This window comes from Strongylocentrotus purpuratus, unplaced genomic scaffold, assembly GCF_000002235.5.
Source record: "Strongylocentrotus purpuratus isolate Spur 01 unplaced genomic scaffold, Spur_5.0 spur5_scaffold_20, whole genome shotgun sequence".
NCBI lineage: Eukaryota > Metazoa > Echinodermata > Echinoidea > Camarodonta > Strongylocentrotidae > Strongylocentrotus > Strongylocentrotus purpuratus.
Window position 1 is genome coordinate 47,274,748 of NW_022145606.1, and position 13,186 is coordinate 47,287,933.

At 35.8% G+C, this 13,186-nt stretch overlaps 1 protein-coding gene across 1 annotated transcript in view; it reads right to left on the minus strand.

Annotated features, from left to right (window-relative positions):
• Positions 1-2,466: 2,466 nt before the first annotated feature.
• Positions 2,467-13,186, minus strand: part of LOC752556 (lipoxygenase homology domain-containing protein 1) — a 54,864-nt gene continuing 44,144 nt past the window's right edge. Inside the window, exons 40-48 of the mRNA XM_030993507.1 lie at positions 10,813-10,899; positions 9,976-10,108; positions 9,037-9,264; positions 7,827-8,000; positions 7,178-7,316; positions 6,580-6,747; positions 5,931-6,037; positions 4,498-4,650; positions 2,467-4,239 (exon numbers count right to left, since the gene is read on the minus strand). Of these exons, the coding sequence (XP_030849367.1) occupies positions 4,016-4,239; positions 4,498-4,650; positions 5,931-6,037; positions 6,580-6,747; positions 7,178-7,316; positions 7,827-8,000; positions 9,037-9,264; positions 9,976-10,108; positions 10,813-10,899 (1,413 nt within the window). The 3' untranslated portion in view covers positions 2,467-4,015. The remainder of the gene's footprint in view (positions 4,240-4,497; positions 4,651-5,930; positions 6,038-6,579; positions 6,748-7,177; positions 7,317-7,826; positions 8,001-9,036; positions 9,265-9,975; positions 10,109-10,812; positions 10,900-13,186) is intronic.

Sequence of the window (13,186 nt, forward strand, 5' to 3'; positions counted from 1 at the left end):
ATTAAAAATTAAACATGAACAACACAAGATCTGTTAGTGTGTGTGTGTGTGGACACTATCAAGAATGAATTAACAGAGGGCGCTATTGTAAAACCTTCAATATATTATTAATTTCATATAAAATTCTCAACTAGCTGTCAGCTCACAGGCACAAATCCTGATCATTTATAAACAAATAAAGGTCCTGAACTACAATGCATATGTTTGGTGCCAAAAGGGTGTTAACTCTGTTTAAAATGATTCAACTTAATGCTATTCTGGCTCTACCATTACAACAACAAACTATGGGACTACCATGGTTCTCATGGTATTACCATGGTACTACCATGGTTATTGTTTTATAAGGATAAATAAGTGATAGGTTCTACACCAACAAAAGCCCTGCATAATCGTTCCCAACAGTTTCGATACAATATGAATAACCTTGAATAATGAAATTGCTACAATTTATGAAAAATGTTTCTAATTATAAAGGCCCAATGAGTGTCTTACAAAATGGCCACACATCATCAATAACAAAATATAACTCCTAATTCCTATGTATCATAATACATGTCTTTGTACGGTTCCTTCTTCAAAATGCTTCTTTAAAAAGATTAACTGCAAGTTAATTCAGATAAAACTGCTATTAGTTTATGAGGTACAGCTATTTCGGGTAGAAAATATTTGCATAACTAGAAATTCAGCCCTAAAGTAATTCAGTCATGATTGATGAAGTCATATCTCACTTATAAAGTTTGAATAATATTATATGAATGCATACAATGTTACACTATCTCTTACTTTAGTACACATGATCATCAACATTCCTCTTATATTTCTAGTTAAATACAATATAAAGTGAAAATTTCTTTACTTTTTAGGAAATCAATTTTAAGCTTTTAAGCTAGTCTACAAAATGCTGAAAGAACTTTCAGAGCTTTATAAATAAATGAAAATATGAACAAAAACATCATTATTTATTCACTATACCTGAGTTGCTTTTACATTACTTAATGTAAATGTTCTTAAAAGTATGTCCGAAGTAATGTCCAACAATTTATGTTACTTAATTTTTGGCTAGTCAATTGTCTATACTTATATCACACAAGATAAAATCATACAAAATTGTGTATCACATTATAAACTACAGTTAAATATGTCTATTAAAGGCATCGTTTAGCAATGTTATATCTGAGATGCACGGCCCTACATGTTATCAGTGTCTGTAATATGGTATAATATTGAAGCCCTAAACAAAATGCGCTTCAAAATGATCAAGTGCCTCAAAAAAGTAAAAATCTTTGAGTGACCGGTTTTACCATACTTGTTTTCCCCAATAGACTGTAGTGTTATGAAAAACGTTTGGCAAACGTAAAATTGCTTTCACTTTTCAATCATAAATATCTTGATAATCAGACAGGCGATCGGCTTGTAAAAGTCATGGGGTTCCAGACTGACCTAAAGGTTTATAATTATCATTGCAGCGTGAGGTAAATCCAGCATTTTGTTTCAGAATCTGAGATAAAGTTACCTGATCCCTTAAAGGCAATCCAAGGGAAACAGAAATCAAATTACCAGTGTAGACAGGTGGTCTTTCTAGTCAGGTTCTACAGTACACATTTCTCTCTCAAGCCGGGAGATAAAATACATGGCCACTATAGACAGCTGGCCTTTATAAAGAGGTGGCCACTGAGACAGGTTTGACTCCACAGTGTGCAGGCAGTCTATATGCATACATGTGATTATCTGTTGCCATATATTTCATACATAGACAACATGTGGGTTATTATACAAAGTTCATTACCAAAGTTAAGATGATCATTTGTACTGATAAACTATCAAAAAAGTTGATTTTAACAAATAGGAAAATATACACCGGGTCTTTGCTAATCAACAATATACATATATCTATATAAAACAGTTACAGAACAGTGGAGAAATGGGTGACAGAGATATGACCATTTCTTAGCTAATCAACTATACAAAATCGGAGTCAAAACTTGAAAACAAATTAAGGTGATTTGAAAGCATGTAACAATATTCATACGATTCCATTTGAAATTTTGGCAGACAAAATAGCTAGGCTAGTACATATATCTAAAGCTTGAAAGTTTATTTTCGACACATATAATACAAAGTTATCCATAAATATTTCAGTTGCTACTATATAAATCGAAACACATCTCACTATACAATATAATTTATGTCCCCTTTAATTAAAAAAAGTAAGAAGATTTAAAAGAAAAATATAAGGAAAGACAAAGAATGAAAATTTAAAGAGGAAATATACATCTTAAAAATGAAATTAACACATAAACATGACAGGGACAGAGTGGGAGAGAGAAAGTAAGTGGGAGAGGGAGAGAGAGAGAGAGAGAGGAAGAGAAAAAGTGAGAGAGACAGAGAGGGAGAGAGAGAGAGAGAGGAAGAGAAAAAGTGAGAGAGACAGAGAGGGAGAGAGAGAGAGAGAGAGGGGGGAGGAGAGAGAGGGACAAAGAAATATATAGCCCGAGTCATGAGATAAAATTTAAGTTGTTTATCTGTTACATGTTCATATCATTTATCTTACAATTTCTTACCAACTAGAAATCCCTTATACACATACAAAAAAATCTTCTTCTTTTGAAATATTTACAAATCAAATATATTATTCTCTGATTACAAAGTGTTCATTACAACTAACTGGAATGTCAATTCACAAGATCATATCAACATACAGCAATAAATGACTATCAATATCACAAATATAATCACATGAACACTACGACAAACTATCTTCGTTATTTTCCCCTGAATACATAGCACAAAAATTACTTTTTGTTTGCAATTATCAAGGTACAAGGTAGCAGTAAGCACAGTAAAACAACACTTGCAATGAGGGATACATAGACATAATTGCAAATAAACAATTTACGTTAAAAATAGATTTTATCTTCCAAACCAGTCCTTTATGCTCATTAAAAAAAAATGATAGCATTTATCCTGAGAAATGTCAGCATTAGAACAAGACTGCGCATGTATATTCATTCAGCCAATGTTGATAAAATAAACAATACAGCCATTTAGAAAGAATTGTTTGTGCATCATAACATATCGATGTGAAGTTGTGAACAGAAATGATATTTTAGTAAAAGACGTCAACCTTTGGCACAAAAAGCATAGAACTTGAAATGGGAAATGTGACTTATTTGATAAAACTTGAATCCTGAATTCATGATACATACATAAAATAAGGCAGAAATGATTAAGAAAAAAATGCACTTTTCGAATGATCTGAAAACCCATTTGGTAAGGATATTAAAATTGTATAAAAACGAGGAAAAATGCCGTTTTATAACAGTAATCAATTATTCCTTTAGCTCTAAGATATCTCCTAATTTACAATGCAATAATTGATAAATGGACTATAGATCTCCAGTTACTGTTCATTACTAGAATGAGGCAAACTCCTACATTCTCGCATATACGTTGTGTAAGACTAGTATGAATATATCCATGTAAAACAAACTGGTCTATTCACACTCTGATATAGTCTGGAGTGAATAATTGTCTAAACCGTTTTTCTTCTGCACATAACATATATTTATATATCATGCACTTGCGCAAGAATGTTGTTCTTTAGTATCTTGATCCACCATGGTTACAGTGAGGTAAGCAATGATTAAATCGAAATGGGAACACTTCCATTTGAATAATATGAGATTATTCACATTTAATCTAATCTCACTCTTTGGCAGGAAACAAGTCTTACTCTTTTTCAGTCTTTCAATCCAGAGGATAAAAATACGTGGATAAACAAGATGAGAAACGTTATAATTATCAAAATGTGAATATGGCCAGTCAAAACCAATGGGTACTTTCACATTCCCTCTTATTCTCAATCTGTCATGGGGACCTCCCCTTCCAAAGATCCCCACTGCCTTCTTTCAAACCAAGGTGATGCAAACAAGATTTAAAAAAAATTAGTTTAAACCGTCATAGTGTAAACACTTCCACTAAAGTACTATGGTCTCATTCACACTTGCATTTAATCCTATTCTTTAGCAGGGAACAGCTCCTTAAACAGTTCCCCATCTCCCTTCTTCTTGTCCAGCCACTTGTGACAAGGGAACATGGTCGTCAGCCCGGTTGCCAAATTGATGATCTCAACATGATCGCAGAGCCAGCCAGCCCCAAAGCCGGCGTTGTCGTGTTCGATTCGGATCTTTTCGAGGTCTCCCAGGTCGAGGACTTCCAGTTTGAACTTGTCTGTTTGGCCTGTAAGGTAGAAGCAGAAATGAAGATAAAATAAAATAAATAATAATAATAGTGAACATTTATAATGCGCCATGTCTGTCAAAAATGACACTCCCGGCGCAGTTGTGTGGAAATCGTATAATTGTGGGCATACGACCTTCAAGTAATTCAAACACTTATCGGGAGTTGCAAGAAAGTTGCGATGGATTTGAAGTTGCAATCAATTGCAAATTTGCAATTAATTGCAAGACTTACGCTTGATTTGGGGGACTTGCTTACCCTTTTCAAAGAGATCCCTGAATCTCTGTTTCAGCGGTTGTTTTCCAGAATCTCCATTCTTGCCATAGATGGTGAGGGTGACGTTCGCATCCGTCCCCGCTCCTTTCTCATCAGCCGTCAGAACGATCACCTCGTATTGAACTGGGGCTAGATCTGTGTAGTTCAAAATAAAAAAGCAATAAGTGAACTTTGTTCTGTATCTCATCTTTTGAAGAAAATGTGTAGTCCATGACTATTGGAGGAGCAGGCGCCTTTGAATGTTTGAAACAGATAAATGGCACCATACAAGTGCTGTGGATCATCATCATCGTCATCATCATCTAGAGAATGTAAGGCCTATGGATACAACAACAGTTAAGGATTCCACAACACAAGCAAATTTTCAAGACTATTAAAGCAAATTTCCACTACGATCACATCGTACTGCACTGGGGCTAGATCTGTGTATTTCAAACCAACAAACAATTAGTGAACTTTGTTCTTTATCTTATCACATATGTGGGCACCTTGGAAAGTTTGACACAGATAAATGGCGGCATACAAGTGCTGTAAATCATCGTCATCATCTTGAGAATGTAAGGCTTATGGTTACGCCTGTTAAAGGCTACCATAAGTCCACTCCGAAAAATTATTTGCCTTCAATAGATGTAAAAACACGAGAAACAGAGCCCCCCCAAAAATTGAGTAAAATCGAATAACTAATAAAGTTATGAATTTGTTTATAAGTATGAAAAAACTATGTCTTTACTGTTTGATGTATTTGTTTTTATATATGAGGAATAAGTAAATTAATGGAATTGAATTGAATACATGTATTTCTGCTTTGTGCATTACTACAGTCAAACCTGCTTTAAAGACCACCTTTATAGAAAGACCACCTGTCTACAGAGACCACGTTTTTTTTTAATTCCCTTGAAAATGGTTTCTCATTGAAACATGTACTAAAGGAACCTGTACATAAAGACCACCTGCCTGTAAAGACCACTTTGCTTGTCTCCCTTGGGTGGTCTTTATAGACAGGTTTCACTGTACCATAGTCCATGAACACAAATCAAACATTGTATCACAAAATGAAAGACAGATGAATAAGCCAGTTTACGGTTGCAGTCTGGGCATGAGCAGATAAAGGTCATTTGTACCAAAAAGGTAATACCCACAGAGATGAATACTGGATATGCGCTCATGAAAGGTATGTAACGTTATTCATTTATGCACCAACGGTATATTCTAAGATTCGCAGGTAGAAGTATTTTTTTCAAGAGGGCAAACAAAAGGTATTCATGAAGCACATCTAGGACTTTGGCAGTTATTATTCTAAGATGCTCAAAGTGCAACTTCTCCATGTGTAAAAGATCTGTGAATATTTGGGGTCATTTGTACCATGTCCTATCTATAAACTTCCTTATTATAACAAATCTTTGCAAGTGACTCACTTCTTATCGCCGCTACCTTGCCCTCTTCCATCTTCTTGCACTGTAGTCTTCTCGCTTCGTCTTTACGATTACTTAATGTGATCCAATTCTTGCATGGAAAGACGAATCTGCCAAAGTAAAGAAAATGCAAAATCAAGGTACATCGAAAAGCAAAGAAATAGAAACAAATTCTTACTTCTACAGACATAAAATAAGAGGTAAACACTCTCTTCCTTTATCGTAGATCTTGGTTCTGGTACAAAAATTGAAGGTGGAGTGAAACTTGTTGAATCTGTCCTTGTATTTTTCCACACGTATCGATAGATTCATGTACATGTTTCAGAAAGGTGATGTTTAGTAAATCGTGTCTGATGCTAGTTATGAATTAAGATCAAAATAAATCTGTTTTGGGGACCTTTACAATTGAAACATGATTTGCTGCTTAATAACGGTTTAAAAATCATGATCCAGCGTTGTGGCGTGCGCCTCTAATACAGCTAACAATGGAAGTTACAAACTGATTTAGCCGAGGACGGAGGTTCAAAACATCACATCTTTCGGATGGTGACATCAAAGGTCGGTCCCCAGACGTGAATAATCATATGTGATTGATACACGTCTGTAAAAACACAATTACACACACACTCACACACACATGGTTTAGACTTACTTTGATCCATCACTGCTATTTGTAATGACGACCTCATGGCAATGCCAATCTACATCACGACCTTGACCTTCGGGTCGTGACCCATCGCCTCTCTCCTTGTGACCCACAACGATACTGTCGATTTTACCCACAGTCCTCGTGGTGAACTTGAAATTGTCTGTCTCTCCTCTGAAAACAAAACCAACCAATAAGACAATGAATCATTAAGATCAGTTTCTTGTACATTTAAATCAATCCATCCATCATTTGTTTGTTCAATCAATCAATCAATCAACAAATAAATAAATCTATTGATCAATCAATTATTCAACCAATCTAGCAATAAATCAAGCAAGATATCAATCAATCTAGCAATCAATGAAGCAATCAATCAATCATTTAATCGATCAGTCAGTCATCAATCTCTGCCTCTTAAACAATCTCTCATTGATTCAATCAAAATATAAATATTTTGATCAGCTTTCATTCAATCAATTAATTTATCAATCAATCACTCAATCCATCCATCCATCAATCAATATGTCTCAGATTAAATTTTTCATCAACTTATCTATCTATGAATTAATCAATCAATCAATCCATTCCTCTTTTTACTGACCTCCTTAGAATCTTTCTCTTCGGTGAGTTTTCCATTAAGAATTCTCTTGATGTACGTCTATCGCCCTCTAGAATTACGAAAGCATTCTGAGTGGTGCTGGCATCTCGCTTGTCTGTTGTCGTAATAGTGATGTCATATGCTAAAAGAAAGAGGTGGACACAAATCTTTTTACAATATTTGAAATCATAATCTCGCCCATAAAATTACACTACCAAAGCGCTTTTTCATGTTTCTTAATGGATCTTATGATCCTGTCAAACAACCTGCTCCCTCTTCCCCCTGCCTGCTTACCTTCTTACCCATAACATATGGAATGTTCCATACGCCTTGCATAAAACATGTGTAGGTAAGACTTACCACTTTGTATAATAGGGGTGTACTTACTGGCTCTACCCTCAACATCCTTTCCCCCTGCCTTCACATCTTCTCACCTATATCATAATAGAATATCCCAGTCTTCATGTTCAACCAATCTGAAGTTGGACTGATCCACTTTATAGAGTAGGGGTGTACTTACTTGCTTTTCCCTCAAATGTCTTTCCCCCAGCCTTCACATCTTCTTACCCATAGCATAATAGAATATCCCAGTCTTCATGTTCAACCAATCTGAAGTTGGACCGATCCACTTCATAAATAGGGGTGTACTTACTGACTTTCTCCTTGTCATCCCTCGGTGTGAGTGCATTGGAGCAGAGCAGTTCTCTCATTATTTGCCCATCCTCCTCGTCCCTCGCTAGCCATCTTGAACATGGGAAAGAATAATCCTTTCCGGCTGTTTCGTCAAGGACCTTCACGTTGTCAAGATGCCATCCTGCCTTCAGACCTAACATAAATGTATAATTACAAACTCGTTATAGGTACAGTGTGTTAAATACTGAATGTGACTTACCGGTAACCCTTTCAGGACAGGATTTATATTTAGGGCTAAATTGCTCACATATTGTTTTTCAAATTGGCAACAATAATATTTTTCTCTTATTGCTAAATTGTTAACTCTTAAGCTGCCCCCATGCAATTCACCCAGTGCCACAGTGCTAATCCCTATTGTGCCCGCTACTAATCTCCTGTGTGCCAAGTTAATTTAGGGTTGGTTCAAGTGCGTGTAGTTTAAATTGTTACTATGTTTGATCCACTATAACATCTCATCTGTATATTGTATAAAAAAGAATTGTACGTTAAAGTTGTAGGAAATTTAACCCTCTTTCTGTTGATACCAATATCATTTCATGAATCTGTAATTTTGGTAAAGTAAAAAAGCACTATCAGCGAGTTGTCAAACCAATCCGTTGTCTCATTTCCCGCACACAATCTGAGGGGCCATGATCAAAACTGACAAATTTGATGATAAAATATCGCAATTTTCTCAGGAAAATCCAATGTAACGGTATATGTGAAGCACGCAAAATCAAAACAACAATAAACCCCCTCCACAAATACAGTAAGCATTCATGCGTGCACGCAATGCGCATCGCACAATAGGCATAAACAATTAGCTTGTGTACTTATGCACGAAAATGTGTCCGTGGCACGCGAGCGGATGAGAGTTTATGTGTGCATGGCAAGTCAACAGAAACCCGATTATGTGTGCGTGGCACGCCAGCGCATGCACAGAACAGTGTTCTTGGCACGATAAGAGTTAAGTGATGTCTCAGAAAAAAATATGTGGGTGGGAATGTTGTCAACAAAATTGTGAATATAAGGATTATAAGGCTTAGTTTCCTATTAAAATTGTTGGCATTACATGCAATATAGTCATGGCAAAATGGATGCAGTGAAAGATAGACGGCAAGGGAGAAGGAGAAAGAGAGATTAGAGAGGGAGAGAGAGAGAGAGAGGAAAAGAACAAAGTATCAGCTGACCTGCGTTGTCATGCCATATCCTCAGTTTGATCAAATCTCCCAGACTCAACATGGGGAAGATGAAAACATCTTCATGGCTGCTTTCAAACTTGTCTCGGTAGGTCTGCGACTCCTTCAGCTTCAGCTCGTCCGACGAGCCGTTCTGTCCGAACAGCACCATGGAAACGTTAGCGTCCGTCCCGCCGCCCCGCTTGTCGGAGGTCTTGACGATGATCTTGTAGTTGGAATCTGAAGCAGGAAGAGACGTTTTTATATACAGAATTCTTTTAAACCTACTTCAAGAAGGCTGCTCTACCCTCCATCACAATGATGCAGCCCCATGTAGGCTCTCACACAGTATAAGTTTACTCGCTTGGTTTTTACTTGCACTGGACATAGCATATTTTACTGTTAATCACCAAGTGCTTTGTCCACACACCATTACTGCACTTCATGGCACAGCCACTCGCCTCACCTACCATCCCAGTATAGCTTCCTGAGTGAGCTGCCAAAGGGATAAATCAATCAAGTACCGAAAGGATGACAACTGAGGAAGTTCTCATGGCTTGAGTTAATAATTTCATCAAATTCAATTTCTATGCGTTTGGTTCCTGATTATTGAGCCTTTTCCCCTTCTAATGAAAATAAACAACAATGATGTACTCTAAACAAGAAAGATATTTATAGGCAACACATAGAATATCAAGTCCTTTACAGGACTGTACATCGTCAAGAAAGATTAACAAGGGGCCCGTTTCACAAAGCATTTTTCCAATGACAAATGACAAAAACCAGTGACAAATCTGCTGATGACCAATCGGAAGCAAGGATTTCACTAGCTTATAACAAAAACTGTAATTTGTCACTGATGACAAGTTTTGTGAAACGGGGCCCAGAACGTGTAGAGAGATGAAAACAAAATTCAGGTAGACAATTTTTTTGGGGGGAGCATCAACTTACTTTTGACTTGAGCCTTTCCTTTGACGATAGCTGCAAGCTCTTTCACTGTCTTCTTGTCTCCCATGCTCTTTGAAAGCCATCCTTCGCATTTGAATGTTGTCAGATCTCCGGTCTCCATATTCCTCAGAGTCACCTATGGACAACATTTACGAAAATGAGAGACATTTAAAGATCCTATGTCCCTTTTGCAGCCAACATCAAATTCGGTAGAACTTTGCAGAAATAATGAATATGTCATATATGTCCTATCTGTGGAATTTAAATATAAGCAGTGTCCTAGTATTCAAATTATGCAAGGAAACCTGTTTACATTCTAGACTTCCCTGTCAGAGGCTACTGAGTGACTGACTAACGTCTTTTTTTCTTTGGTAACAACATACATAAAATGAGCTGTAACAGGTACATGAGCATTTGTCTACATCAATAACCCAATAATCAATAAACTCAAACTCAAACTCAAACTCAAACCCACTACTTGTAATGGCCATAATTAACTGATTGAATCTATGTGCAGCACAAAAAGTATGACCATTCAGGTGATTGCAATCACTTAAGTTGATTCAACAACTAATGGTCATTGTGACTTATAAGTAGCAACACCCCTATTCTATTAAATGGATTAATATCCCCTTAGTTTACTTGTGCATTGGACTGGTTTATTCCATTGTAAAGCAGGGGATATTTTCTTACTTTATTGAGATACTAGTCTGCCCTGCTACCTTTCCCCTTGTGACTCATACAACACCCCTATTCTATTAAATAGATTAATTTCCCCTAAGTTTACTTGTGCATTGGACTGGTTTATTCCATTGTAAAAAAAAGGTGATATTTTCTTACCTTATTGAGATACCAGTCTGTTCTGCTACCCTTGCCATTGTGACCTATTCTGATCTTCTTAAGGGGTGCAATGTCTTCAAGCTCAAGCTACAAGGGTGAAGATATGAGAATAACATGAAAGATGTATACACGAACTTGAACAAATGTTATAGTGCATGTCTTTACCAAAGAAATTATCATAGTGTCATCCCCTTACTTATCCTGCATCTTCTTCTTCTTCTTCTTCTTCTTCATCCTCTTCTCCTTCTCCTTCTTCTTTTCCTTCTTCTTCTCCTTCTTCTGTTTCTTCTCCTCCTTATCAATCACATGCATCATCAGCATCCCCATTCCCATCCTCGTCATCATCATCAATACCCTCTACTCATCACCTTAGGATATCTAATACTGGGTCTTATTTATGCCACATAAAGTCTTTACCAAAGAAATTATCATAGTGTCATCTTCCTCATCCTTATTTTACTTCTCCTTCTCCTCATTCTTCTTCAGCCTCACCCTCGCCATCATCAATATCAATACCCTCTACTCGTCACCTTAGGATATGATACGGACGCACATACAGGGCCTTTACAAGGTCTTATTCATGCCACATAAGGTCTTATTTATGGCATATAAGGTCATATTCATGCCATATAAGGTGTATTTATGGCATATAAGGTCGTATTCATGCCATATAAGGTGTATTTATGGCATATAAGGTCATATTCATGCCATATAAGGTGTATTTATGGCATATAAGGTCATATTTATGCCACATAAGGTCTTTGTAATGCCACATAAGGTCCTATGTATGCCATATAATGTCTTATTTATGCCATATAAGGTGCATTTGTGGAATATAAGGTCCTATGGATGCCTCATAAGGTCTTTTTTATGCCACATAAGGTCCTATGTATTTTCAATTCAATTCAATTTATTTATTCATCATCCATAAAAATTATAACAGATATTGACGATGCATAACAATAATAACAATAGATGAAAGGATACCTTAAAAAAAAAGCACGGGGCTTGTACAATAGAAGGCACCTGAACAAAGTTAAATAATACATTTATAATTGCAAAATAATTCACCCAGCCACAAAACACAATAGTCACACACAAAAATGCGCCGACACACAAACACACACACACACACACACACACCCTCACTCACAAACTAACTAACTACTAACCAAAATGTAACGTAAACAATCTTTTGAAAATCATTGTTGGAGTACATCAAGTATTGTAACTGTTAACGAAATGCTGGTTAAGTTTACGTTTGAATACATTGAGTGTGGTTGCATCGGAAATACAATTTTCAATTTCGTTTAAAATTTTGGGACCAGTATACCGAATGGATCTTATATCTAACGAATTTTGAGGTTTTGGCAGTCGAAATTTCATTGAATTGCGGGTAAAATGTGAATGAATATCTGAATTTAGCTGAAACATATCATGAAACGAAAGTGGAAGAGTATTGTTTATATATCGATACATGAAAATACCAACAAGATATTTATATATGTCAAAAATGTTTAAAAGATTTAACGAATGAAAAATAGGACTAGAATGGGCAAGATAATGCGAAAGAGTACAAATTCGAATAGCTTGTTTCTGTTTCTTAAAAATACTTACTAATCTGGTTTTACACGCTGAACCCCATACAATATTACCATACATGAGATACGGCAAGATAAGAGCATTGTATAATAGAATTAATATATGTGGGGGTACTGTATATTTCAATTTATATAAATTCCAATGGTTTTACTTATTTTATTACAGACATGTCTGACATGAAAATCCCATTTTAGATAACAATCAACATGTATACCAAGGAAATTATGACAGTCGACGAAATCAATCAACTCTCCGTCCAATTGTACTTTGGGTAAAGCGATACTCCGTGAATTGTTCAAACAAAAATATATACATTTAGTTTTTTTAACATTGAGACATAGCTTGTTTGTTCTTAACCATTCAACAACCTTGATAAGTTCTGTATTTGTTTGACATATTAAGTCATTCTGATTATAATTTGAGGCAATCAAACAAGTATCATCTGCGTATTGAATAAAGTGAAACAATTTTGAAACACAATATAAATCATTAACATATAATAGGAACAATAGAGGACCTAGAATTGATCCTTGAGGAATACCTGTTTTGATCAAAAGTTTTTTAGAAATATGAGTTTTATACATTGTACATTGATTTCTGTTTGTTAAATAATCTTTAAACCATAAATAGGGTATACCACGAATACCATATCTAGATAACTTAGAAAGTAATATGTCGTGATCCATTACATCGAAAGCTTTCGACAGGTCTAAAAATATACCGATAACAAACTTATTTGAGTGCAATGCGTTACATACTGTATCATTAAAAT